The sequence below is a fragment of the Nyctereutes procyonoides genome, unplaced genomic scaffold (assembly GCF_905146905.1).
Source record: "Nyctereutes procyonoides isolate TBG_1078 unplaced genomic scaffold, NYPRO_anot_genome, whole genome shotgun sequence".
In the NCBI taxonomy this organism is placed as follows: Eukaryota; Metazoa; Chordata; class Mammalia; order Carnivora; family Canidae; genus Nyctereutes; species Nyctereutes procyonoides.
Window position 1 is genome coordinate 2,768,785 of NW_026575032.1, and position 27,819 is coordinate 2,796,603.

Sequence of the window (27,819 nt, forward strand, 5' to 3'; positions counted from 1 at the left end):
TCTTGGACCTCTTCTCTCCCTATACTCTTAGCCTTTTCCTTCTCATCCTTCCTCACTGCCTGAGATACTTGAAGAGAATTTAGAGGGCTGCAAGGAGCACAGTTTGAAAAAACCACCCCAGTCCTGTGAGATGACTTCATTTGAGTCCCTGGGTTCAGCCCACCCTGTGTCACCTCTGGGCCTTGCTCAGGAGTGTTCCCTCACATGGAGGGCCTTGCTGCCAGCACCACTATCTTTATCTTCACATTCCTTTTAAGCTCATTCCTCAAGAGTCTACTCTTTAGTGTCTCTGAGCTACAGAGTAGATGTTTTCTCTTCCTCATCTGAGCTACAGGAGGGACAGCCTGATATGATGGATAGAGCAATGATTCTGGAGTCAGACACATAATATATTTAAATCTGGACCCACCACATGCCTGTTTGTGTGATGTTGGGCAAATTTACCGACATGCTATAAATGTCAGTTTCTTCATTTATAAATGGTGAGGGAAGGCGAATGCTACCTACCTCGTGGGCTTTACGTAGATTAGACATGTGCAAGTCTAGAACACTTGTGGTGCTGGCTGTAGTAGTAGTAACTGTTATCATCCTCATCAGTAGTAGTCTTCTATCCCAGCATTCCATGCTTCCCATGTCAGTTACTTCACTTGCTAAGTAGGCATCATATAGCTGCCTTCTTCCCCTTCTGAATTCTAGGCTCCTAGAGACTATCTTTATATTCCCCTACTCCCCTAGAGCATAAAACAATGGCCTATACATAGATTCTCCTGAGGGAATTGAATTAAGTAGAATGGCCCTTCTCCCCCCTTAAATGCTGATTTCCCGGTGTTTTTAGGATTCAGAGCTGGTATATTTGTAGCTCTGTCTTCATATTTTAATCAAATATTAGCATACCAAAAAGTCATTGTTGTTATATTTTGTCATACTGAATCTTGAAACTAGCCTTTGAAATGATTGCATTTTAATTCCTCAGACACTTAAGGACCTGCATAGTAGAGCTGGATAGCCTGGAATAATTCTTATTTTTGAAAATACTACTTTGTACCTTATATATAAATGCTATCAGTAGTAAAATGTATTTTAAATAGAGATTAATATATATTTATTTTTAATTTATATTTAAAGTTCTTACATTAAAATGTATCTTTGATTTTATACTTTCTGATTTATAAAATTGAAGCCAACTGCATAGTTTTATAGCTTAAAAACTATAGTTTTTAACAGTTTTTATAGCTAGTTTTGTAGCTAGCAGTTTTTCCTTTTACATAGTAATTTTTTCTTCTTAAATCCTTATTTTCTACCTCTGAAATATATTTCTGGAAACAGATTTCTGGAAACAGATTTTTTGCTTCACAAGAAGCATCACTTTTTCACAAATCACACATTTTCCTGAACTGCCTTGTTTGTTGTTCGGCGAACCAGGAATGTACATTCCTGGTGATTTTTTAAGAAGAAAGTAGGGAAAGAGTTGTTGTGCCTTCACTGGTCTGAACTTCTGTGATGGAGGACCGCTGAAGCTCGTGGATATGACTGACAGGACAAGTAGGCTTTGAGAGAGACAACAGCATAAGTCCACCAGTACCCCAGAGTCACTGAGATCTCCCCTGGTCAGGCATTCATCAATCAGAAAGCCCCTCTGGAGCAGCAGTTTCACAGAGCTGGGTATTAGATGGTGTACTCAGAGCTGGGAACAAGCTGTGCTTCCCTGAGCTAAGGATACCTCTGCGGTGAGCTCTGGGAAGGTGTGCTTGGGGTAGCGGTGAGGTCAAGAAGGGGAAGGGATGGCCAAAGTGAATGTTTTCAGGAGTTATTTGTAACCACTCAGGAGTATAAAATAGTATCACAGCTGAGAGCTTTGTTTAACATTCCATTGAGCTCTAATCTCTACTTAATCTCTACTATTTTGGTTTGGTTACTAGGTATTTAATGCAGCCCCATATTGCAGAAGGCTGGCCAAAAGCACACTTGAAATCAGTAGTAGTCAAAGCTAGCTCTGCTGAACCTAGATTAGGACATGAGCATGCAAGTTTAGTGGTTCCGAAGTTTGTGAGATAGTTGTTTTTTTAGCCTTTTGTAAGCCGTCTTAATATTCTGCCAAAGTTAAGTGTAGCACCTGCTCTAAGGCATAAATGCCATATTTAGTCAAAAAATAAAATGTTAGGACTGAAGACTTAACTTTAGTTAATGTTGTCAAGTATCAAACCTTATTGTCTGTATATATTCTCCTTCTTTCTTTCATTGTCCTCATTCATTAATTCACCACGTATTTATTTAGCATCTCTTATGTGCCAGGTAAAGTTCTAGGCACTAGCATATGTTAATGAACAAAATAAACAAAAGTCTGCACTCTGTGTGTGCTTCATTTTTGTGAGGGGAACAAACCAACAAAATAAATTAAAATGCAATATATAAGGGGTGACTGGCTGGTTCAGTCAGAGGAACATACAACTTTTGATCACGGGGTCATGATTTTGAGCCCTATGTTGGCTGTAGAGATATTTTGAATAAAACTTCAGAAATGATAAAAGTTGATTTAAAAAAGAAAATGCGGTATGTGGAATGGCAGTAACAAGATAAGGAGCAAAATAAAGCAAGAAAGGAAAAAAGGATTATAAGGGAGGAGGCAGCAGTTTTAAATAAGGTGGCAAGGGAAAACCTCACTGAAAAGGTGACATCTGAGTAAAGACCTAAGGCAAGTTAGTTATCTGAGGAAAGGGTATTTCAGAAGAAGGAACAGGTGCAAATGCTTTGAACAAGACTGAGGTTTTGTATTTAAGAACAGCAAAGAAGCTAATGTTTCTGAAGTGAAGAGAGCGTGGGGGTGTTCCAGTGTGCAAATGAAGAAAGTGAGAGGTCGTGATTGGTATCAGATGTTGCTGATGGATCAATTATATTGAGAACTGAGGACTGATCATTGGATTATGATCTTGACAGAGCAATTCACTAGAGGGTCAGAAGGCTCATTTGAGTGGGCTTGAGTCAGAATTGGGAGGAGAGGAACTAGGGAACTACATTAAAGACAGCTCTTCCAAGGACTTTCGCTGGTGGTGGATTGAAACAGATATGGAGACAAGGGAGGGATTATGCTTTTAAGAAGAGTAATTGCAACATATTTTTATGCTGGTGGGAAAAGTTGATTATAGGCGGAGGAACAATTATAGTGGCAAATCTTGACTTAGGAAAAGAGAATGAAATCCAGTGCATAAATAGAAGGACTGATCTTAGCAACTAGAACAGTTCATCCATTGAAACAGGAAGGAAAGGTAAGAGTGCAAGTACATACAAGTAAGTAGGATAGGGCAGATTGAATGGTGATAGCATACTGAAAGTTCTTTTCTGCCATGTAAACAAAGTTTATTTCCAGTGTTTGAATAAAATCTACCATATCACTGTCATATGTTTATTTATTTACTCTCTCTAGAGAGTAAGTTTGGCCAGCTTGTGATTCATATATATATATATATATATATATATATATATATATATATATATATATAAATTTTTTTTTCCTTTTTTGGAGCAAAAACCTGTGTCCTGTTTTGCTTTCTAAACCCTCACAAGAATGACAGTTCCAGTCCTCCTCCATGAGTCTTTCAAATACTGGAGGGGTTGACCTGATTTCTCACTGCTGACTTCATTCATCCTCTACCACACCTTACCCTCAGTGTTTCTGTTGGCATTTGGTGTAAGCCCCCTCTCACATCTGATCACTCTCCTGAGAGGAGCCAGGTTTCTCTCATTAGTTACTCATTGACCTATATAGTCTTTTTTCTCCTGTGCTTTTTTTTCTCACATATTCAGTGTTTCTAACAAATATTTATACCCAACTGGCATGCCGACAAGGTTTTTATCTAATGTGTTTATCCTACAGACAAAGCATAGCTATTAAAAGAATCTCCTCCAATCCCACCTTTATCCACTAGTTAGTCCCTTGTGATAGGATTGTCAATTCTCCGTTTTCACGTGACTCCAGGTAAATCAATATCTAATCCAGATGTAGCCAGATTAAGTGGTATGGGGCAAAGAAAAAAGGATATATTACAAACGATTTAAGCCTGGATGACTGGAAGAATGGTGTATCCCTGAAAATGAGTTAATGGGGCAGGCGGTTTTCAGATCAAGATGACACATCTGTCGTTGAATACTTTGGATTATAGATGCCTGGAGAGAGGCTGAGCTAAAGATGAATATTTCAAAGACATCTGCATAGGAGTGATATTTGAAAAGATGAGAGTAGATTCATTTTTCACGAGGTGATAGGTAAAAGTCTAGAACCCAGAGGCCAAGAATAATGTGTCTATATTGGAAATGTCTCTGGCATGTGAGCCTGTGATCTTCTGAGAATTAGAAGTTAGTCCTAACACATGTACATGAAAAATTGATGTAAGACAACCACACTGGTTCGAATCACAAGTATAAAGAAGAGTCCTGATTTTCCTGTTATCACTTCCCTAAACCCAAGAATGCTGCTGTGCCTGAGGTGACCTTAATCCCACTAATATCCCCATTAGCACTACTACTGCCTTTACCATAACAACAGAGTATTAGTGGCAGTAGTGATCACCTGGAGGCAGTGACTGAGTGTGAGCTTCAATAACCAGGCTTAGGAGAACAGCTAGGTGAGTACTGTAGCATGAAGCCACTTGGAGATGTGGAGAAGTTGAATGGTGACTAGAGCTGGTAAAGGCTGAGGCCTTCAGCGGCCGGTTGGAGCTGAGAAAGTGGAAAATTGGAAGAACAGAGGCACATAAAGGAAACAGAAAATACGACTTTTAAGGCCTATCTTTTCTAAAATTCTGAATGAGCAGTGGTTAAAAAGCAAGTTTCTATAATCATATCCATCCTACAGTGAATAGGAGTGTCTTACCAATTCTTTGCTTTTTACTTTTGTCCTACTTGACCATTTTAGACTTTGATCAAAGGAAACAAAAGACTGGAAAACAACTCAAATGTACATTACTTGGGACCTAATTGAATAAACTCTGCAGTTGTAAATGGAATAAGAAATAGCTCTCTGTATTTAGCTATGAAATGATTTGTAGGATAAATTGTTAAGTAGAAAAGGCAAGGCACAGGAAAGTGTGACAGTATGCTAACATTTATCTAACAGGATGGCAAGAGGGAATAGGAAAGCTTCCCTTCATAAATATATCCTGGGCAATAAGTGGAGAAGGAATAACAAATAAGCACCATTTTGCTATCTTTAATGAAATAAAGAACTTAGACAATCACAAGTGACAAACCATAAAAAACTACTAAAGCCTATGTATTCCAACATCACGTGTGAAGTATTTATTCCCAAAACATCAAACCACTCAAGCCTCTAGATCTTATTATGCATTTACAGGAACTACAGGAGACAGAAGAACATGTTAAATCACACAGAGAGATGCTGTGCAAGAAAATAAAAAAAAAACTGTACAGGACATATAACCTAGTTTCTTCAACATAGAGTGTAAGGAATTTTTTAGAAATGAGATACATTAGTACAAAGTGCAGGTCTTATTTTGATCCCAATCCAAACAAAATAACTATGGAACACATTTATGAATAATTGGCAAAATTTTAAGACTAAATAGTGATAGTATTAAGGAATTGCTATTTTTAATGTGGAATAATACTGTGGTTATTCTTTAAAAAAAATTCCTTTCAGTATATGCTGAAATATTTATGAATTAAATGCTGTGATTCTGGGATTTGCTTCAAAAACTTAGTGCCATGTTGGGGTGAAGATTAGAGCATAGCTAAAACCATGGTCGGCCATGGGTGGTTAAAGCTGGGTATCAGGTGAGTGAGAGTTTGCTCTAAGTTATTCTCCCTACTATGGTGTATGTTTTATTTTTCTCTAGTTTAAAAAGAAAATGAAGAGGGGAGGGTAATTATTGTCTCCCTAAATGTTTGCCAAGGATTTTGTCTCCTCTGTCTCCCCTTTCTTCTCTGTTCTCAGGGCAGGAATTGGGCATGTTTACAAAGTAGGGTGGAGCTGTTGTGAAAGACACTTCCAATCACCTTTCAGCCACTTAGCAGGTAGAATGAAGTCAGAGGACTCCAAGCTTCAAATACTGTCTGCTTCATTCCCTCCCTCCATAAGCCTTGTCAACACGCATTTCCAGTTACATGCATTTCCAGTTACAATTGAATTTAGGGACTGTCTCCAAATAAAATTTCCATAAACTTCCAAACTAAATAGCTCCAGACTTGAGCCTTGTATCTATTAGCTGTTTATGACCCCTCCCCCCACAAAAAAGTTGAGTTTTTATTTGCTTTCTTTTCTGATTTTCACTGCGACTTCTCCAGTTGCTAAGAAAGAGAACGGATTTAAATATCTTAACACAAAGATAACTTTGACTGTAACCCATGCTGGAATCATCATTCAAAAGAATAGCTTTAATTTTTCCTATAGATTTCCATAATCATTTCCAAAGAAATTGGTGGCCCCTAATTCAACTTTATCGTATTTTGGATAATATCTGTGGCCTGGAAATCAGTTTTACAGCTCAGAATGTTATCTGGACCCCTGATGAGCAGCATGGTCTAAGAAAATGGCAGCTACAAACAACTGGTCCCCCTGCAGCATGCTGAGCACTATTTTTTGGAAGCAGAGCTGGAGCAAAGGAGGCAGTTGCACCACTGGGATAAGTTCCAGAGTGGCATTTTCTCAACAGAACATATAGAAGTAATATGCTCTAAATGTTGCCAAGACAGCATTTGAGAGGAAGCAACATATATGCAACAAAAGTTTACTTCTACATAGAGAAGGATAAAAGCCATCCTCTCTTCTCATTTCCTCCACCCACCAACAATAGCCTGCCTTAAATCACCTGTACTTCCAGCCCCCCAAGAATCTTCACCTCCTGCCCCCCAAAAAACTAGAGTTTCCATGTCATCACAGTATGCCCACACACAATTGATTTGGTACAGAAAAATGATCTCAGTTTGGCCCCATCTTCGTACCCTTTCCCTCAGCCACAGTGATTGAACCAGGCTCCCCCAACACTTTCCACTTTCCACAGGAGTTTTCGTTACTAGAACTGAGAAAATGAGGACTTTGTCCTGGCTGAGGCTGAAAGGTATAAAACGTGTTTGCCATGTTGTCTTCAATGTGGGAAAAACCATTCTGTAGTTAAAGAAGAATAAAACTAAACCAAGTACAGAGAGAAGCAGAGATCAAAATTATGGAGAGAGAATCCTAATAGCATTCCAGTCCCTGGTTCCAGTTGGTGTGCTGAGCCCAGCCTCACTTTTGTCCCTAGGTTCTGTTAGATTCAGTAAATATCCTTATAATAAATTCCTCCTTTTGATTCAAATTAGGTTTCTGTCCCTAGCAGTTGAGCCCTAACATACAGCAGATGTCACAGCTGATTGCACATATTTGCAGACAGAAGAGAAGCTGAGGCCAGAATTCAGTCCACCTTGCTTAGAGGCATTCACAAATGTAGTGTGAAAACTACTCAGGAGTCTCCTTTGATTAAAGCTAGCCTGGTCACATTTGTTATGGCAATTAAAGAATACACAGCCTTAAAGTCTTTTCAGGACTTGTGTTTCTTCTTAAAGAAAATAAATCAGAGGGGAGGGGCAAGATGGCGGAAGAGCAGGGTCCCCAAATCACCTGTACCCACCAAATTACCTAGATAACCTTCAAATCATCCTGAAAATCTACGAATTCGGCCTGAGATTTAAAGAGAGACCAGCTGGAATGCTACAGTGAGAAGAGTTCACGCTTCTATCAAGGTAGGAAGACGGGGAAAAAGAAATAAAGGAACAAAAGGCCTCCGAGGGGGAGGGGCCCCGCGAGGAGCCGGGCTGAGGCCGGGGCGAGTGTCCCCAGGACAGGAGAGCCCCGTCCCGGAGGAGCAGGAGCTGCACCAACCTTCCCGGGCGGGCGGAAAGGGGCTCGCAGGGAGTTGGAGCAGGACCCAGGAGAGCGGGGATGCCCTCAGGCTCCCGGGGACACTAACAGACACCTGCGAGCGCAGGAGAGTGCTCCGAGCTCCCTAAGGGCTGCAGCGCGCACGGAGGGACCGACCGGAGCAGCTCGGAGGGGCTCGGGAGCGGCTCCAGGGAGGGAGCTGCAGGGCGGGAGCGCGAATCCAACAGCGCAGGCCCCGGAGCACAGGGCGCCGGGACACAGCCCAGGATCCGGCCTCCCCCGGGACAGGCAGAGGCCGGGAGGGCCCGAGACAGCGAGGACGCTCCTGCCCCGAGCTGAGCAGATCAGCGGCCCCGCCCCGGAGCCTCCAGGCCCTGCGGACGGAGAGCCGAGAGCCCCGAGCCCCATAGTTCCTGCGGAGGCTGAATCCAGGCTTCCAGAGTTGCAATAGCAACTGCGGCTGTTCCTCCTGGGGCCTGGCGGGGTAAACAACCCCCGCAGAGCCCTGCAGCAGGCAGGGGCAGAGCAGCTCCCCCAAGTGCTAACACCTGAAAATCAACGCAACAGGCCCCTCCCCCAGAAGACCAGCTAGAGGGGCCAGTGATACTCCCCCGTGTTCCAATACAACTTGTTTCTGGCCACTCTGCACTGAGCAAAATGACTAGAAGGAAAACCTCAACTCAAAAGAAAGAATCAGAAACAGCCCTCTCTCCCACAGAGTTACAAAATCTGGATTACACTTCAATGTCAGAAAGCCAATTCAGAAGCACTATTCTACAGCTACTGGTGGCTCTAGAAAAAAGCATTAAGGCCTCACGAGACTTCATGACTGCAGAATTTAGATCCAATCAGGCAGAAATTAAAAATCAATTGAATGAGATGCAATCCAAACTAGAAGTCCTAACGACGAGGGTTAACGAGGTGGAAGAACGAGTGAGTGACATAGAAGACAAGTTAATGGCAAAGAGGGAAACTGAGGAAAAAAGAGATAAACAATTGAAGGACCATGAAGACAGATTAAGGCAAATAAACGACAGCCTGAGGCAGAAAAACCTACGTTTAATTGGGGTTCCCGAGGGCGCCGAAAGGGACAGAGGGCCAGAATATGTATTTGAACAAATCCTAGCTGAAAACTTTCCCAATCTGGGAAGGGAAACAGGCATTCAGATCCAGGAAATAGAGAGATCCCCCCCTAAAATCAATAAAAACCGTTCAACACCTCGACATCTAATAGTGAAGCTTCCAAATTCCAAAGATAAAGAGAAGATCCTTAAAGCAGCAAGAGACAAGAAGTCCCTGACTTTCATGGGGAGGAATATTAGGGTAACAGCAGACCTCTCCACAGAGACCTGGCAGGCCAGAAAGGGCTGGCAGGATATATTCAGGGTCCTAAATGAGAAGAACATGCAACCAAGAATACTTTATCCAGCAAGGCTCTCATTCAAAATGGAAGGAGAGATAAAGAGCTTCCAAGACAGGCAGGAACTGAAAGAATATGTGACCTCCAAACCAGCTCTGCAAGAAATTTTAAGGGGGACTCTTAAAACTCCCCTTTAAGAAGAAGTTCAAGTAACTCTGAACGTGAATGGGCTTAATGACCCCATCAAAAGGCGCAGAGTTTCAGACTGGATAAAAAAACAGGACCCATCTATTTGCTGTCTACAAGAGACTCATTTTAGACAGAAGGACACCTACAACCTGAAAATAAAAGGTTGGAGAACCATTTACCATTCAAATGGTTCTCAAAATATACCCTAAAAACTACAGAACACTTCTGAAAGAAATTGAGGAAGACACAAAGAGATGGAAAAATATTCCATGCTCATGGATTGGCAGAATTAATATTGTGAAAATGTCAATGTTACCCAGGGCAATTTACACGTATAATGCAATCCCTATCAAAATACCATGGACTTTCTTCAGAGACTTAGAACAAATTATTTTAAGATTTGTGTGGAATCAGAAAAGACCCCAAACAGCCAGGGGAATTTTAAAAAAAAGAAAACCATATCTGGGGGCATCGCAATGCCAGATTTCAGGTTGTACTACAAAGCTGTGTTCATCAAGGCAGTGTGGTACTGGCACAAAAACAGACATATAGATCAATGGAACAGAACAGAGAACCCAGAAGTGGACCCTGAACTTTATGCTCAACTAATATGCGATAAAGGAGGAAAGACGATCCACTAGAAGAAAGACAGTCTCTTCAATAAATGGTGCTGGGAAAATTGGACATCCACATGCAGAAGAATGAAACTGGACCACTCTCTTGCACCATACACAAAGATAAACTCAAAATAGATGAAAGATCTAAATGTGAGACAAGATTCCATCAAAATCCCAGAGGAGAACTCAGGCAACACCCTTTTTGAACTTGGCCACAGTAACCGGAGAAGGACAAACGGTGTATGTTCTCATTCATTTGGGGAATATGAATAATAGCGAAAGGGAATATAAGGGAAGGGAGAAGAAATGTGTGAGAAATATCAGAAAGGGAGACAGAACATAAAGACTTCTAACTCTGGGAAATGAACTAGGGGTGGTGGAGGGGGAGGAGGGTGGGGGGTGGGGGTGAATGGGTGACGGGCACTGGGGGGTACACTTGACGGGATGAGCACTGGGTGTTATTCTGTATGTTGGTAAATTGAACACCAATAAAAATTAATTTATAAAAAAAAAAAAAAAAAAAAAAAAAAAAAAAAAAAAAAAAAAAAAAAGAAAATAAATCAGAAGTGTTCATTAAAAGATTGATATAAAAATTTAATAATTCTGAGGTTAACCTAAAACTTAGCCTAATCTTCCATGGGAACATTTGTGTATGTGTGTGTGGGTTTTAAATTCCACAAATATTACTAAAATGAGCAGTCGGCAGAAAGATGTTTTAAAATATTTTGTTTCAGCATGTAAAATCTCGTTTTATTACAGAATTCTTTTGTTAAAGGCACAGCTATGCTGGGTTGCTGCCAGAGTGATGAGATTTTAAAAGCTCAGTTAATTTTAAAAGATTTGCAAATGCTGGGCTTCAGAACTACTGATGGTGGAATGTACTTCACGCTTTTTTTTTTTTTCCTAAGATTTTACTTATTTGAGAGAGAGAGCACAGGAGCAGAGGGAGGGGGAGAAGCAGACCCCCGCTGAGCAGGGATCATGACCTGAGCCAAAGGCCGATACTTAAGCTGACTGAGTCACCCAGGTACCCCTTATTTTTGTTAAAGAGTTTTTATTTATTTATTTTGAAAGAGAGAGCAAAAGGGAGGGGAGAGAGTGGGACAAGCAGTCTCCACACCAAGCGCTGAGCCCCATGACCCTGAGATCAAAACCTGAGCCAAAATCAGGAGTCAGCTGCTCAACCCACAGAGCCACCCACGTGCCCCTTTAGTATAGTGCTTAAACTCACATCTCATCTTGTGAACACTTACGTTGCATTTGCAATTGAGTTTGCACATGCGTGTGTACGTGTGTGTGCATGTGTGTATACTCAGTTGTCTATATTCATATATGTGTATGTATATGTTTATTTTAAAGAAAACAGTTGGGGGAGAGAAGAGGGAAGACTTGTAAAATAATTAAGAATTTCCTTTGGCTTTTGTATTCTTCAGTGTAAATATGGAATGAGTACAAAATATATCTTGAACACACTGTAGGAAAGGTGATATGGGTGTATTTCCAGTTACATACCAGCGTGGTAAAATGGAGGTCCTCATTGTCAAGATCTATCCTTTCTAATGATTAAGTCTCCAAATGAAAACATATACCCATAAGAAGAAAGTCTTGACATTTCAGTTATCTTTACCTTACAACATTATAGAGTGCTTTTATGTGGATATTTATCATTTATAGTAGAAAATGCAATGATTAAGACTACAAAATAGTTTCCATTGTATCATAATCCCTTTGTGTTCAATTGACTCATCTCTGTGAAAAAAAAAATTCCATTCGTTATAAATGTTTACTGGTTTCTTTCCAATGATACATTTTTTGATGGTTAGAAAGCTGAGGAAAGGGGGATCCCTGGGTGGCTCAGCAGTTTAGTGCCTGCCTTTGGCCCAGGGCGCGATCCTGGAGTCCCGGGATCAAATCCTGCCTCAGGCTCCCGGCATGGAGCCTGCTTCTCCCTCTGCCTGTGTCTCTGCCTCTCTCTCTCTCTCTCTCTCTGTCTATCATGAATGAATGAATGAATGAATGAATGAATGAATAAATAAATCTTAAAAAAAAAGAAAGCTGAGGAAAACATGCCTAGTATAAAATGATGAAATAGAAATATGGATACAGTCTTGAAATTTATTAAATACACATACTCAAATTCATTCAATTTTATGTCTTTAGATTTGAAGAACTAGGTGAATACTATGTGCTTTAAAAATTCACCATGAGCTCTTTAAATGTACCAACTGCTGCATTTCTAATTGCCAAACCAATCCCACTAAGGGATAATTTAAGGGACCTTTTAAATTAAATTTTTTGAAGTATGATTTCTTTATTACCAATAAGTAGTTTTATCTACCCTCTTTTTCCCGCAACCCTTTCCATATCAGTCTATTGCTCTAATGGCCTTTCTCATAGTTTTTAGTTTAGTCTTTACAAGTAGACATTTTTCAGTCTTCCTTTAGGAGACTTTTTGGCTCTTTCATTGCTGAACTTGACATAAGCCTTATTCTTTCATAAGCATTTTTGCAAAGGAGTTTGGATAATGGTAGTTAAGTAGGAATGGTTAGGTTTCAGTGTCCATTAAGGAATGGACTTAATGGTCAGGAGAGATAAATAGATGAATGTTTTGGTTAAAGCCTTCATAAAATGAATTATCTTTATTCCCCACCTTGACCTAGACTTTGAGTAACTAATGAAAATGATTGCCTTATGAGGTTTTGACAGGTATTTGTAACCTCTTCTAAGGTATATCACATACATATATTTTAATTGTCAAAAAATAAGAACTGTATCTTACTACTGGCTTTCAAATCAGTAACATCGAAGATTTTCCTTTTTTTTTCTTTTTAATGGACACGCAACTAATAGAGTTCAAAGTGTGTCTCACTCCGTATAAGACAATAGGCAAATAAGAAAACAACCCTGCAAGTTTCTAAATACCCAGTGTGTAATGTTATTACCAAATATCAAAACTTACATTAGGTATTTAAATCTGAAAATTCATTTATGGGTTAGGTAAAATTACTATAGTATTTGTAAATTCTAATCTTATCTTGGGTACTTGGGTTTTTCATTCCTCAACTAGTGTGCTAAATTTGCAGTCTTAGTGTATTACCTTAGCTTTTTCTTAGTAAATGAAATAGGATATTGGTTTTTAGGTTTCTCTTCTTGTCAATAAAGACCGAAGTTAGTTACACCTAGGGGCAGCTATTGAATGTTTATAAGGTACAAGAGGAAGGTCTAAGAAAGTGATGAACTCCATATTGTAACTCCTGTACTCCTCAATTGTGATCATTGTAGACAAATTACATTCTGGAAAGGGGAGGATAGATATTACTATGAAGCGCTCATAGGATTTAAGATTTGAAATATAGTTACCATAGAACAGTGGTTCTTAAGCCTTTTAGGGTAATGGTTTCTTTTTAGAATACGATGAACGCTTTGAACCATCTCTCTAGAAAAAAAAATGTATAAAAGTTTTCATAGGTTTCAGTATATTCCTAGACCCTTTTGGATATCCAAGAACCCTATGTTAAATATCTTTATTATATGGCCAGTAAGCACACAAAACTGGTGATATTTTTACCTAACATATGATATACATAAGTACGAGATCAGTAATTGTATTGTCTTTTCACTCCCTGTCATGTGCTAATGGTATACTTAGTTTTTGCTCACCGGGACCTATCTTTAGATGCCCCTCAGGTAGCTACAAATTGTCGTTATTTTTTTTTTCTGTTTAACACAGCCATTAACATGATACCATATTCTTTAAAATGATTTTAGAGATGCCATGCAAGACTGCTGATTGGCTACACCAGAGCTGCTGAGAGAATGGACAAATAGAAAGGAGTTCATTATAGGTTAAGACTGAGTATAGGGTGGGTGAAATGGGTGAAGGTGGTCAAAAGGTACAAACTTCCAGTTAAGAAATAAATATGTCCTGGAGATGTAATGTACAATATAGTGACTATAGTTAATAATAGCATATTGTATGTTTGAAAATCACTAGGAGCATAGATCTTCAAAATCCTCATCACAAGGAAAAAAATGTGGGACTGTGTAGTGATGATAGATGTTATATTGTGATCATTTCACAATATATACATATATTGAATCATTATGTTGTACACATGAAATTAATATAATGCTGTATGTCAGGTATAGCTAAAAAAAATAAATAAATAAAGACTGGCGATAAAGAGGGAAAAGATTCTAACTCCCAAATACTCCACTTTGTGAATATTCAAAGATCCCAAGCTAGACAAAAATCCAAAAAAGGCCACCCAGGGTATCTGTGAGGCTACAGAGTTTCAAAGGAGGCATTTTTATGTTTGTGTTGGTGGGGCAACATGTGGGGGCTAGCAGTGAAGATGGCCGGCAGGTAAGGGACCACAGGGTGTGGTTTAACACTGCTGTCTACACCCTCCCGACCCCCATCCCAGCCACCATCTCCCTATCTCTGGCAACACTGGAGGGAGAATCCAACCCTCCAGACTTAGAGGGGAATCCTACAGCAAGCTGACCCTTTGCTGGATATCGTCTCCCAAAAACATTACCTGCCCTGCTCTTCTCTCCTCTTTGCCTGGGACCAACCTCAAGCTCTCCCATACCTGGATGCTTTTACCCAATTCTGGTGCTTCTTCCAGCTTTCTGGCTATAGCTTGGTCAGCAGCCTTACAAGATTCATAAATACATACCTCAACTTAGGATGACCCATTGTTCTCAAGACATTTTTACTTTTTTTTAGTCCATAGTAGGTAATTATTTGGCTGCAGTTGTCACAGCAGGACTGTGTGTGTGTGTATGTGTGTGTGTGTGTGTGTGTGTGTGTGTGTGTGTGTGTTTAAGGCAAAAACTAATTTATATCACTGTTCAGAGATTACTTCAGCAGGAGGTCCCAAGGGAGGGACAGGTCAAGGGACATGCTAACCTGGTACATATGAGGAGTAGAACAAAGACTAAAGAGCCTTTGTGGGACTTCTAGTCTAGTGAGGGAGAGAGACATTTACCACAAATAACTCTGTATCTTTGCTGACAATTGTAATATGATAGAACAGTACAAGTTGCTACCAGACCATAAAACAGGTGATTCTAAAGCAATCAGGCCTGGGGAATTAGTGAAGTTGCCTTCAGGGATGCCTACCAATGGAAACATTTACCATGAACCTTAAAGAGTAAATAGATTAGCCAGTACTTTGCACACCTTGTTCCATGAAAGCATTTTGTTTTCTTCCCTACTAGATTCCCCTGGGTACCTTGTACCCGGTACCTTCTACGTGGTCAATAAAAACTTCTTGGATAGAGGAATGACTAGGGGTTCCCAATGTGTTTGCCCTGTCATCCCTCTCCTTACCTACCCCGTGGTTCCTGCTTTCTCCATTCCCGTACCAGTTGGTATGTTCTTTTCAAAACTAAAAATACTCTTTTTTTTTTTTTTTAATCTTGTATGGTTCAGTTGTTAGAAACACGGGTCATCTAGCGAGGGGGTTAGGGACCCGGGGACCGCTGCAGTGGACACGGGTCATCTCAGCGAGGGGGTTAGGGACCCGGAGACTGCTACCTTAGAATCTCAGCCTGCCTGTGGGGAGTGAACCCAGGAATTCTACTGGGGCAGCAAGCTTTTTTCCCAACCTTACATGCCGCCTGTGGGTTTGTGTTCCAGATGTCCTGCTCCTAATCTGGTTACAGTCAAAGGAAGGGCACATACTATCCAGGCCTTACCTGGAAATGGAAGCAACTATACCTAAATTAATACATGAAAAAAATAAATTAATATGTGGGTTCCTAATCTGTCAGTGCCCCAGAAAAGAAGATGGTGCTACTTACTGCTAAACTGGAAAAAAACAAAGGCAGGGTGAATACCCAAAGAAGTGCCCAACACTTTCAGGTTTTCCTTCCTACTGATTAGTTTTGGTGAAGTCTTTGCCTTGACTGTTTATCACATCATTATTTTTTAAAATTCCTGCTGCCTACTTAGGAACCATGTGGGTTTTAATTTTTGCAATCCGCCTGTTTCTCTTTTACTAAGCTGAGCCACCTGTTTAAACTCTTCTTGTCTGGTGGATTGGGGGAAAGAACCGTAGGCTATGTGTAAGAGGTTTCATTTTTTTTTTCCACAGTGAAGTAAGACATTGTTCTTATTCTTCATGGCATTCAGAATTCTGCACAATTGCCTCTTTTGCCCTTTTGCATTTAAAAGTGAGGTAATTAGATTTCCCAAGGTTCAATGGTCAAGAGCCTTCTCATCCTGGGAAGTTGCTTCCCCACACCCCCCCCCCAAGTGGAGTTGTCTCAGTAATCCAGTTATTGCTGTATTGTTGCTGTAAAGGCACTACTTATTCAGAGGGCAAGCATAGCATGAAAATTCATATTTATATGTCCTCTTTTACTGCTGAGTTACTTTTTCCTGCATTGAAAACAATTACTATTTTCCTCAGTTTTGAAGATTTCTAAACATTTTCTTTTTTTCTTTCTTTTTTTTTCTTTTTTTATTTATGATAGTCACAGAGAGAGAGAAAGAGAGGCAGAGACACAGGCAGAGGGAGAAGCAGGCTCCATGCACCGGGAGCCTGATGTGGGATTCGATCCCGGGTCTCCAGGATCGCGCCCTGGGCCAAAGGCAGGCGCCAAACCGCTGCGCCACCCAGGGATCCCTAAACATTTTCATTAAAAATCTTTTCCTACCTTTTAGGAACTCATTTCAAATATGCCTAAATCTTTCATATAGGAATTCCTGCTTATTTTATGTTGTTTTTCAGATAATCTGATAGCTCTGTTATTATTGCAGAATAAATGGAAAGAGAATCTGTGACATGTTGGTACCAAATAAATGGGTTTCATCGCCACTGAATGTGTCTTAGTTTATCTCTGACAGTGAAATCTTAGGCCCACTCTGCTAGTCTTTTGTCTCATTTTCTCAAATAATATTGTCATTTTTGCAGCAAGGCATACATATATCTTAAAAGTTTGGGTATTGATTTTTTAGTCAAAATTGAAAAAGAACACAGACTACAGACACTCAGTTTTACAGAGCCAGCCAAAACGGTGTTGCTTTTCTAGACTAATGGCGAAAGCAACCTTACTGGTAGTTGACTGATAATTCACTTAAATGATCTAGTCTGCACCCTATGGGGAAAGACGAGGACATGGTGAACGGATTAGGGGAAAGCTTCCAAGAGTCTTTTTGCCAAAGATGTTAAGGCATTCAAGTGCCAAGAGGTTTCTTTCTAAACAGGTTGGTTTAACATTCCTGACAGTCTGTGTTTCAAAGTCATCTATCCTACACATCTTCTCATGAGGTTCTTCTGTGGTCTCATGGGAGAAATTCAACTGAATTCCCCCACCACTCAACAGTCCCAGACCACATGTGGTTTTGAATATGATGCTAGCAGAGTGATGAGTTGTGTGGGCCCTGGATACACCATAGAGAGGTCACACATATACATACACACACTTACCTCATTAGGTTGTCTCACAAACCTTAGAGATAGATGGTAATGAGAAAGGCCCTACTTTAAATTGAAAGCCCTTCTCAGTTTCTATAGTACACAATCCTCAATAGAGAGAATTTGGCAAATTTATCTAAAAAGCCCTCACCTTTTCAAAGTTTAATAACAGAAAAAAAAAATCCCTCAGCAGTTCATGGATACCACAGTAGTTTCATCAAATGGGACAACAGATCACTGTTTGTACTTTTTTTTTTTTTTTGTCCCCAAGCTTCCATTTCAGTCCTCTAACCTGATATGTATTACTACATTATCAGTAAATTTTCAGGGCTATTTCTCAGTGACCGTGCAGTTTTCCCCATGACAACCCAGCAAAAAAGTTCCTGTCCACATGTAACAAATGTTGATGCCTGAGGAAGCAACCCTCAAAATAACACAGGCATACTTGTATTCTTGATAACATTTCTAATTTATATTGCTTCGAAGGAAAGAACTAGGTTCAAAGCAGTGCCCCAGACTGAAATATTGCTTCAGATAACATACATCATAGCGTTAAACAATGTTTGTTACTGATGTCACCATCCCAGAAACTTAAGTATAACTGACAAAAGTGTAGGCTATATGAAGCATAAGTAAAAATATTATAGGATATGGACCAAATATGAAAAACATGCACATAATGTGCACTTTTTGGAAACTCGTTTATGTTTAAGGAACTATTTGGTTCGATTCTACAAATATGCATTGAGCATTTGCATCTCCAGAGCACAAGTGTGTGCTGTGGTTGCTGCCCTTTGGCCATATTAGACAGACTGGTCCTTCCCCAGTCTCTTTTTTCTGCCTTCCCCTCTCTTCTCTACGCTGGAATAGGAGAGAGCCAAAGAAAAAAAGGATATGCAGTAGGCAAAAACCATATTGTGCCCTGATTAAATTGTTTGGTACGGTTAATACCTCCCAGAGTGTGTACTGAAGATCCTCGAAAAATAGCCACTTATTTTTAGGTGTTCTGCCAAAACCAGGGCAATAGGAGAGGTCTGCGGGAACCCCAGGGTTGAAGACAACTAAGCAGATTACCATTGCCAGCCTTCGCAAAAATCTTTAAAACTCTACTGTGCAGTGTGGGCAGCAGAGTCTGTGCACTGTTACCTAAAGTTTATTTGACCATGAAATACTTCTTCCTCTGAAAAGATATTAATATGTCAAGGGCGATGCTGGCATGGGCCCTGAGAGCAAGCAGGAAAGCTGCACTTTTCTTGGGAAGTATAAGTGACCCCAGAGCAAATAGAAACCAGCCATGAAATGAACCTCCTAAGAATACTTCCATTATCAGGCCTACCTTTTTATTTGGGTTAGGAGAGAAGATCCAATTAATGATTTTTCCTTTTGGGATTTCTAAGAAGCCCTTTCATGAGGAAAAAATAAAAACAAAGGAAGCTTTAGGAATTATTCTCTGTCAGCTGCTTACGCATCAGCTGCTTGTGAATTGGGGTTAGAGCTTTAGAGAGGACTGTCATGGACTAGGCTTCACTGTCAGTAGGGCCTGCATGACTTCTGAAAACTATCATTGTTCTTTTTAGTGACATTTTGATGACAGAACCACTCTTCTCTCTTTCTTTTTTTAATTCCCCATCCTGGCTCCTGAGGCTAAATCAATACCATCTCTGGTCTCTCCCTCCCCACCTTGCTGTTTCTTTGCTCACTTTATCCCTCCTGCCCAGCTTGCCTTCTTCTGTCCTGTATACATACCAAAATTCTGTCCTTCCCACTGTGGTTCATGAAGCAGTCATTTCTCTCTTGCTCTCCATACCAAAGCACTTTCCTGTTGGCCGTGCTTTGCAGTACCTCTAACACCACGTCACACGTGGCTGTCAGTTGATATCCACTCCCCCCACACACACTGGCTGGGGAACCCCAGACGACAGATAACCCTGTCTTGAACATCTCTGGATCCTCTCCCTAGCTTCCTCCAGTGGTTGTACAGAGTAGCTATTCAGTGGATGCTGACTGATGGTTAGTGATTTGTAGCATCCTACTTCCTCTCACCTCCTGGTTGCGCATTGCTAAAGCAAATATGATAGGAAAATAGTGGCACAAAGTATTGCCTAATGGACCGGTTCTTCATGGCATCCCTTAAAAATAATATGAAACAGGAAAACATTTTTGAGGCAAGTGTTGAATTCAGACAGTCCTGCTGCTGCTCCGGAAGTGAAAACGACTATTGTCCTTCTTCTGTGCAGAGGAAGACACCTCCATACGAGGTGCTTGAAAGCATCAGTATTCAGTGTTCTCCTGGTCATTGTCTCTCAAAGATTCTAAGGGTCATCTCTGTCAAACTCAAACATTTCTCAGTGCTCTCGTCAAAACCCTGTCCAAGTTTCCTATACCTCACAATTTTGTAGTTCTCCAAATTAGGTGGGATTGTTCATTAAGGGTCAGGCCAGCACTAAATATAGTAGGGCAATTACTCTTGAATGTTAACATATGCTAGAGGCTCTAAGTTACAAATGTCTAGCTTTCAAGTGGATGTTACTGCTCTGACTGCAGCTCACCACCAGTGCCCCCTCTGGCACTGCCCTGAAAGCTACCACAGAAAAGCAAAAATTAACGTATAGCTTCGGAAAATCTGTAGACAAAAGATGTGAAGGAAAGAAAGTTGATGCGCAAAGAGGAATTGTGCAAGGTTGCTGACCCCAAGGGCAGCCTTCAGGGCCTCAGTGACCTGTCACTCCCCACTACCTACGTTTCTCTATCCTGCCTTATTAGGCCACCTGAGATTCCAGGAACTAGAGGTGTATAACCATTTCTTCTCCCAGTTTGATTACTGTGTATTGAGAGGAAGCCCATAAGACTGTTGGTCACTTTCTCAGATGTACCAGCAGTATGAGCTACTCACCATCTGGCCATGTGAACCAAATTCCAAGAATTTGGAAAGGGTCCGGGCAGCCTTGCAGTCACCTCCCCTTTCCTCAACCTAACCTCCCCACACCACCACCACCACCACCACCTTACACGTGCTTATCTGGCCACTCCATTTGCCATGCTCCCATCAGATTTTGCACACTATTAGTGGAACCACTGCATTGTACAAAACTTGGGGGGGGGGCAGTGTTCACAAAGCAATTAATTAGCATAGTCATTCGTAATTATCTAGAATGTGTGGTAGATACTAAGTAAATGTTTCTAGGCATTGTGTGCTAGGTCTGGTATTCTCTGAGATAAGTCTCAGTTATGAAGGGCATTGGCCCAGGGCTGGTGACTTCTCTACTCCACTTAGCCTGGGGAGGGATCCACATAAGGGAAACATTCCCTATACTATCTCAGAGGAAGAGCTAAAAGTCCACCAGCCAGCAGGAAAAAACTCAGTCCTTTTTGCCTCTTCAGTGATTCTTCTTCAAACTTCTCAGCCTTGCAACCATTGCTTCAAATTCTTGCAGATAACAGGGGCGCCTGGGTGACTCAGTGGGTTAAGCATCTGCCTTCAGTTCACGTCATGATCCCTGATCTCGATGGAGCCCCAGGTGTCGGGCTCCCTGCTCAGCAGGGAGTCTGCTCCCCCTGCCTCTCCCCCACTCGTGTGGGCTCGCTTTCTCTCTCTCTCTCTCTCTCTCTCTCTCTCTCTCTCTCAAATAACTAGATAAAATCTTTTTTAAAAAAATTCTTGCAGATGACAGAAGTGCTGCTCAGATGGAGGAAAGGAGAGGGTTGAGGCTTGGTCCCTTTACCTCCCTTCGTGGAGGTCCTCAAGGTCCCTTTGGAACAGAGTGGAACCATTGGATAGCCAGCTTACCGTGCTGGGCATTTCATGTGCTTTTACTATGCTTATTAATTATTACATCCTGTTTTCAAAATAACTCTTTTTACACCAGAATACGTGATAAAGTCGTTTTCACAAATCCCTGAAAGTTTTGTTCTTTCCTTCCCCAAGTTGGTAACCACTCTTTTTGGAAAAGCATTAACACGGGTAACTACTGTAGTCAACTTCAGTGCTCATTAATGAAGCCCAGAACTAATAGCTACATTGTCGTAATTTGACAAAGCCATCTAAATCTATGCATGTTTTTTGAAAGCTCCCTAAACATGCTGCTAAATCCCCTAAAAAGCTACTAAACTGCTTTGGCAGCCATTAGCCCAGCATAAGCAGAGGAACTCTTTTCAGTAAGTGAACAAACAGAGAAAATATGCTGAATGGCCGGACAAATGTGTTTCAGCTGGCCCTTTCATTTACCGATATAAAGGTGCAGTCAGTATCAATCACTGTTTTCCCTGTTGCCCTGAAAATCACAATATCTCTTTTCATCCCACAAGCTCTTTTCACCACAGTAATGTGTCTTTAGAATGACACTGGCATCAGCCTGCTTCCGCTGTCTGAAGTCCAGAGAGCTTAAAAACACATTTCAGGATTCAAGACTTGAACCTTCCTCCCCTTCCGTTCTCCTACCGCCCACTCTGTCTCCCCACCCCACCCCCCCACAGCCACTGCACCCCCTCCCCAGATTCTTCTCAACTCTTCCAGCTTTCCTCACTGAGTAAACAAAATTCACTTCTCTGTTCTAATGCAGCTCTCCAAGGTAAACGGAGAAAACCTCTATCTGCTATTCCCAAGATTTAAGAACTCATTCAAGAGATGCACCTAAAGAAATGCTTTTACGTGTCAGTAATACATCAAAGGTCGAGAGGAATGTGGAAATCCTCGGCCGTGACAAGGTGTGCGATGAGCAGGACCTCACTGTATATCAGAGTAGCTCCTTCCTCTGCCCTCACCCCCTTACCACTCAGTTCCTACCGTCCCCACTGCACAAACACACTCCTCTTTTGTCATCTCCTATTAGAAGAACGTGCCTGCACGTGTGCTCCGCCTTTCCAGTTGTGAGCTTCCTGAGAACAAATGCCATATCTTATATATCTTTCTGCTGCTCCTGATTCTGAATACTTAATACAGTGTTTTGGAATGAAGGTGATTACTTTTTATCCTTTTTTTTTTTTTTAAAGACTGTGTTCATTTATTCATTAGAGACACAATGAGAGAGAGAGAGGCAGAGACACAGGCAGAGGGAGAAGCAGGCTCCATGCAGGGAGCCCGACATGGGACTCGATCCCGGGTCTCCAGGATCACGCCCTGGGCCAAAGGCAGGCGCCAAACCGCTGAGCCACCCAGGGATCCCTACTTTTTATCCTTTAGAAAGCTGAACCGGAATAACTGTGGAGATGGATGTTAGCAGGGTGCTTATAGTTGTAGCGAAGTTGCCACAGATGAATATTTGAAATATCACATTTCTAAAAAAAAAAAAGCCAGCATTCATTGTTTTTTCTCTCCCTTGTTTGGTATGTTTGTTTTTATTTGTTTGTTTTGCCTCAGATTATAGCTGTCTGTAGAGAGGCAGCCCTTCTGGCCCTAGAAGAAGACATTCAAGCCAACTCCATCACGAGAAGACATTTCACTCGAGCCTTGAGCACTGTGACACCCAGAATTTCTAAATCACTCAGACGTTTCTATGAAGAGTATCAAGAAAAGAGCGGGCTACATACACTCTGAGAAAGAATACCTGTTCAGGATGCTAAAATGCTTTCTGAAGAAAACTTGTTTCTTTTTTTAAAAATTCTGTCTTGAGAGTGTCCAAAAAAAAATCCTTCAGAAGCAAAAGGTCTGAAATATGTTGACTGGAACTGAGAGGCTTCAGTGTTTAAAGACATTTTAAATCATATGGATACAATGAAAATATCCATGAAAATCTTTGAACATGAGTTTAAATCAGTTTTATCTGGAAATGTGTGCGGAGTTTTTAAAAGCAAACTTTAGCTTTTTCATTTTTGACCTAGTTTATTCATCCCATGAAATGCTTTCCTTACTCCAGAATCTGTTTCACTGCATTCCTAAATGCACAGCCTGTAAGCATCAGTTTTATACATTTATAAAAAATGCGTGTGTATTATTAGTCCTCATAGTGAGAAATATTTATGGATCTTTATTTTTAAAGGCCAGCCAGGTTTATATGGCATTGTTTCCAGATATGTATTTATTCTCATTATAATTCACACCTACATTTTTGCTTTGGCCTTCTTAATCTATACTTATGGCAGTAAAAAAAAGAAGTAAGAGTTATTTCACGTAATGCTCTTTGCAAATTTAAAAAATTGGAAATATAATCCCAGTCCAGGCCTAGAGCAGTAGACTTGCTTTATTTTGTTTCATAAAATATTATAAATAAATTGTATGTTCATGTTTTCCTTTGCACATGTTTTCAGGTTACCAATAAACTCTCAGTTCAAAGATAAACCAAATTGTACTCTTAATATTGTCTTATGCTGTATTCAAAATATGTATACTTGTGCTCTTAATTATTTATCTTTAGGATTTCTTGACACTTTAATATTCCATAAATATCTTTGAAAAACTGTCAGAAATTGATTCTCTGACTTCCAGTTGAGAAGGTGGCAGTGGAAAGAATGTGCACTGAGACATGCTCACTGTAGATCTTTGAAAATTTCCAGAAAGACAAGTCAGGCGAGAAATACCTGATTATCACAATAATGGGACTATACAGTTTTGTGGTGGTAGATATTCTGAAGTCACGTCTCAGATATCCTTTGACTATCAAAAAAAGATTTGCAAGGCATTTTTTTCCCAGACTACATTGGTTTATTAGTATATACATAAAACTACTCAGGGGACAGAGAGTATTACCACTACTTAGAGCTCTGCTGTCAAATATAATAGACACCAGTCACATATGGCTATTTAAGTTTAAATTTTAATGAGTTAAAATTAAATAATATTAAACATTTAGTTCACCAGACATGTTAGCCACATTTCAAGTGATCAGTAGCCACATGTGACAAGTGTCTGGCCATGTGGACAGAATAGGTTGTGGAACGTTTTCTGCTGATTTAGAATAATAAGGCTTACATAACGAAATAAATAGGACCTCGAAATTACTTATATGCTTCCCATTTTCCCTTTAGTTATTAGAGGACCATACCTTCTTCCCTCTAAGTGCTAAGGGCACAGAAAATAAGAGAAAAACCTTATCCCCAAACGCATGGACAGAAAAACATTTAAATTCTCACTGCCAATAAAATAACAACCAGAACAGTAAGCTTGAACTGACACAGGCTTTCAGGCTGGAGGCTGGGTGGTGGGGAGGAAGGGGGCAAACTCAATCAGGAGGAGTTCGGATGTTAATGACCACTCAGACCCTTCGACCCACATGACATAGAAGTTCTAACTGAACCTCATATATCATGCCCAGATCATTTAAAACATCAGCACCTTCGGTGTAAGGCCAAATTAAAGAATTCCTCCTGCTGACCGGAGAGATCATAAGGAGCCTTTCTTGACTTGGTCTGTGCTGTGGTTTGAAAAGAAAAGAACAAAAAAAAAAAAAAAAATGTTTCAAAAAAAGAAAAGAACCAGCTCCTCTGAGAATTCTATGAGCTTACCTTACCTCCGGGTTTGAATTCACACCACCTTTCTGATACAGAAGCTTGAAACCTGAAAATTAACATGAAAATATGGATCCACACTAGAAATATCCTTGGGATGACTAGCAGTTCCAATAGTTGGAGAAATATATCCTCACCCAGGCCACAGACGATTCCAACGATTCCAACAGCTAAAACCCTGCTCACAGAGTTCATAATCCCAAAGGATGTGGAGCAGTGGAGCTTCACACTCTGCTGCTAGCGCATAAATTGCAGCTACTTCAGAAAGCAACTAGCGTATCTAGTTATGTTGAAGACCCTATAATCTCAGAGTTCTCGTTGTGTATCTCAGAGCAAGTTGTTTTCAATGAGGTAATGTTTAAGAAAATCATAGCACCATTATTTGTAAATAGTAAGAAACTGGAAACAACCTACCCATCAGAGAATGGATTTCTATAGGATATTCATACACATACAATGCAATACTTATGGCAACAAAAAAGTAAGTAGAGCTACAGGGAAAACATGAATTTCAAAAACGAACATTTCAGAAAAATACTTATGCCATTTAGAGTTTAGGGCATGCAAGATAATTATGTTGTTTATGGGAACACGTGTAGGAGAAGACTACGTGAAGGGAAATGAAAAGCACCAAATACCGGAGAGAATTTTCTCAGGGGAGAAAAGTTGAAATGTCACATCTTAAATGGGGTGGGTGATGCAAATGCAGGTGCTGATTGTAATACAGTCTACATGTTTTTATGCCTAAGTATTTCATAATAATGTTTAGAAGATCAGCCTTAAACTGACAAGTTATGTGCAAAGGGCAAAATGCATCTCTAGCCCTATTCCGCATTCTAACCAGCATCACAGTCCTATCATTCCATCCAATTCCTGGACCTCCGATGCAATGCACAATACCTACCACTGCCTGTGTGTCTGAAAATCAGAAGTACCACTAGTATGGAAAAAAAAATGCAAGAAGGCAAAATAAACGAATAGATAGATAGATAGATAGATAAATAATAAATAATAAATAATAAATAAATAAATAATATCAGGCTTTCAGGACCCAGGAAATGAGAGAAATTTGTTGATGAGAGTTAGTGGTTAGGTGATACAGGTCTTTTGGCGGGGGTGGGAGAAATTAAATCTGGAGTCAGACATCTGTTTCCATGGCACTGGGATCGTGCAAGGGGCAGGAAGCTAAGAATTTAAAAAGATTTTAGAGCATTACATATTTAATCTATTACAAACCAATTATTTTTTTATATCTTCAGATAGCTAATTATTACCATCAAAAAGGCAAATGATCTTTATTTGTAATTTGTGCCCTTTTTATAACAATATCGGTTAAATCTGAGTCATAGAAAAGAACAGGTCAGGTGTCACTAATAACAATGTACCACAGCTTCATCTGCATGAGGACTCTACTTCTGATTCCTGAGTCCCATGTTTATGGATTTAAAATACTGTGTGATCCTATTATTTGGGTGTGTTTGTGATTGAATTACACAGTATAGTTCATGGAAAATTTAAGTTCAGCAAGAAGAGAAAATGTCCAGCTTCCCGTCTTAAGAAAACAATTTGCTTTATTGGCATCTGGTCAAATGTTTGTCGTTGGTCCAGATTCTCTTCAGGGTTTCAGGATACTCACATTGACACTTTTTTTTTTCCCCCAATGCTCCAAGAGGTTTTAGTTTGAATAGTGAAATTAGTGTTTCTGTCTAACAACAAAATTTAGAAGAATGGCTTCCAACTTTTTACTCTTATGACCAAGAAAGTGTATTTATAAGGTTAACTCTGACTTCTGCCCTCCCTTGCTTGAAAAATGTTTAGTTCTATGTTATTTCTAATGTATAAGACATGTTTTTAAAATAATGTATGGGTTTTCCACTTTGGAAAAATAAGTACTGAATTTATAGAAAAACCAAACTTGAGTGTATGTTTAATTTATCTTAATCAAGAGACGGCTACAGAAAAGTTGCTATAAAGAGAGAATGAAGTGATTTCCCTGGCCTGTTGTTACTTAAACTTCTGAATGTTAGAGTTCGTTTTGTCATGTTTCCCTGAGTCCTTCCGTTAAACCTGAGCACACACCAAAGCACCCTTTGAAATTATATATGGGTTGAATTAGCCGTATTTTTTCAAGTATAGTCCACATAGAAATTCTAATGCTCCAAATTGATTTGCTTTCCTTCCTTCAGTTTTCATTTTAACAGTTGTGTGCATGGTTAGACTTTCTACCTAATGTCTATGTCAGATATATCCCAGTAGCCTATACCTTTCAGGACTCACTTTTGGGGAAAAGAATTCATTCTAGCAAATCTTGGCAAAAGAGATATTGCAAGGTTTTAAATGGGTTACGAAATTACTGGGAAATTTGTAGACTCCTCTTTCAAAACCTAGTGGTAAACATTTCTGGAAAGATGGTTAAGATGATGCACTTGATACACCACACACAACAAAACCAAAGGAAATGGAAAGAAAGAAAAATAGAGTTCATCTATGCTGAAATCAGGGAACAGATAAACCCCAGGTAAAGTATTTCAAAGGTTATGCATCAAGTACAACATATTGTGAACCAACTTAAAAAGCTGGTTGATTCCATGAACTCCAGGAAGTTCAATACATCCTCTGCTTCAGAGCACATACTATGTGATAGGAAATACTTGGTTTTAAGACACCATCAATTTTAAGATAACTAACTTAAAAACATCCTTTTGGGGGAAAAATACTGTGATTTTAATATTAATAATATTACATCCTGATTTCAAAAACCTCAAACTGTGAAAAATATTTGGGATGCCCATGTGGCTCAATCAGTTAAGCATCCAACTTTTGGTTTCAGCTCAGGTCATGATCTCAGGGCCCAGGGACCAAATGTAGGATCGAATGAGGGTTCTCTCTCTCTCTTTCCCTCTCCCTCTGTCC

General features: G+C 40.1%; 1 protein-coding gene across 1 annotated transcript in view; it reads left to right on the top strand.

The window, feature by feature from the left end:
• The window catches only part of AFG2A (AFG2 AAA ATPase homolog A), a 326,044-nt gene extending 300,152 nt beyond the window's left edge, over nt 1–25,892 (top strand). The window contains exon 16 of the mRNA XM_055317094.1: nt 22,823–25,892. Within this exon, the coding sequence (XP_055173069.1) occupies nt 22,823–22,999 (177 nt within the window). The 3' untranslated portion in view covers nt 23,000–25,892. The remainder of the gene's footprint in view (nt 1–22,822) is intronic.
• The last annotated feature ends 1,927 nt before the right edge of the window (nt 25,893–27,819 follow it).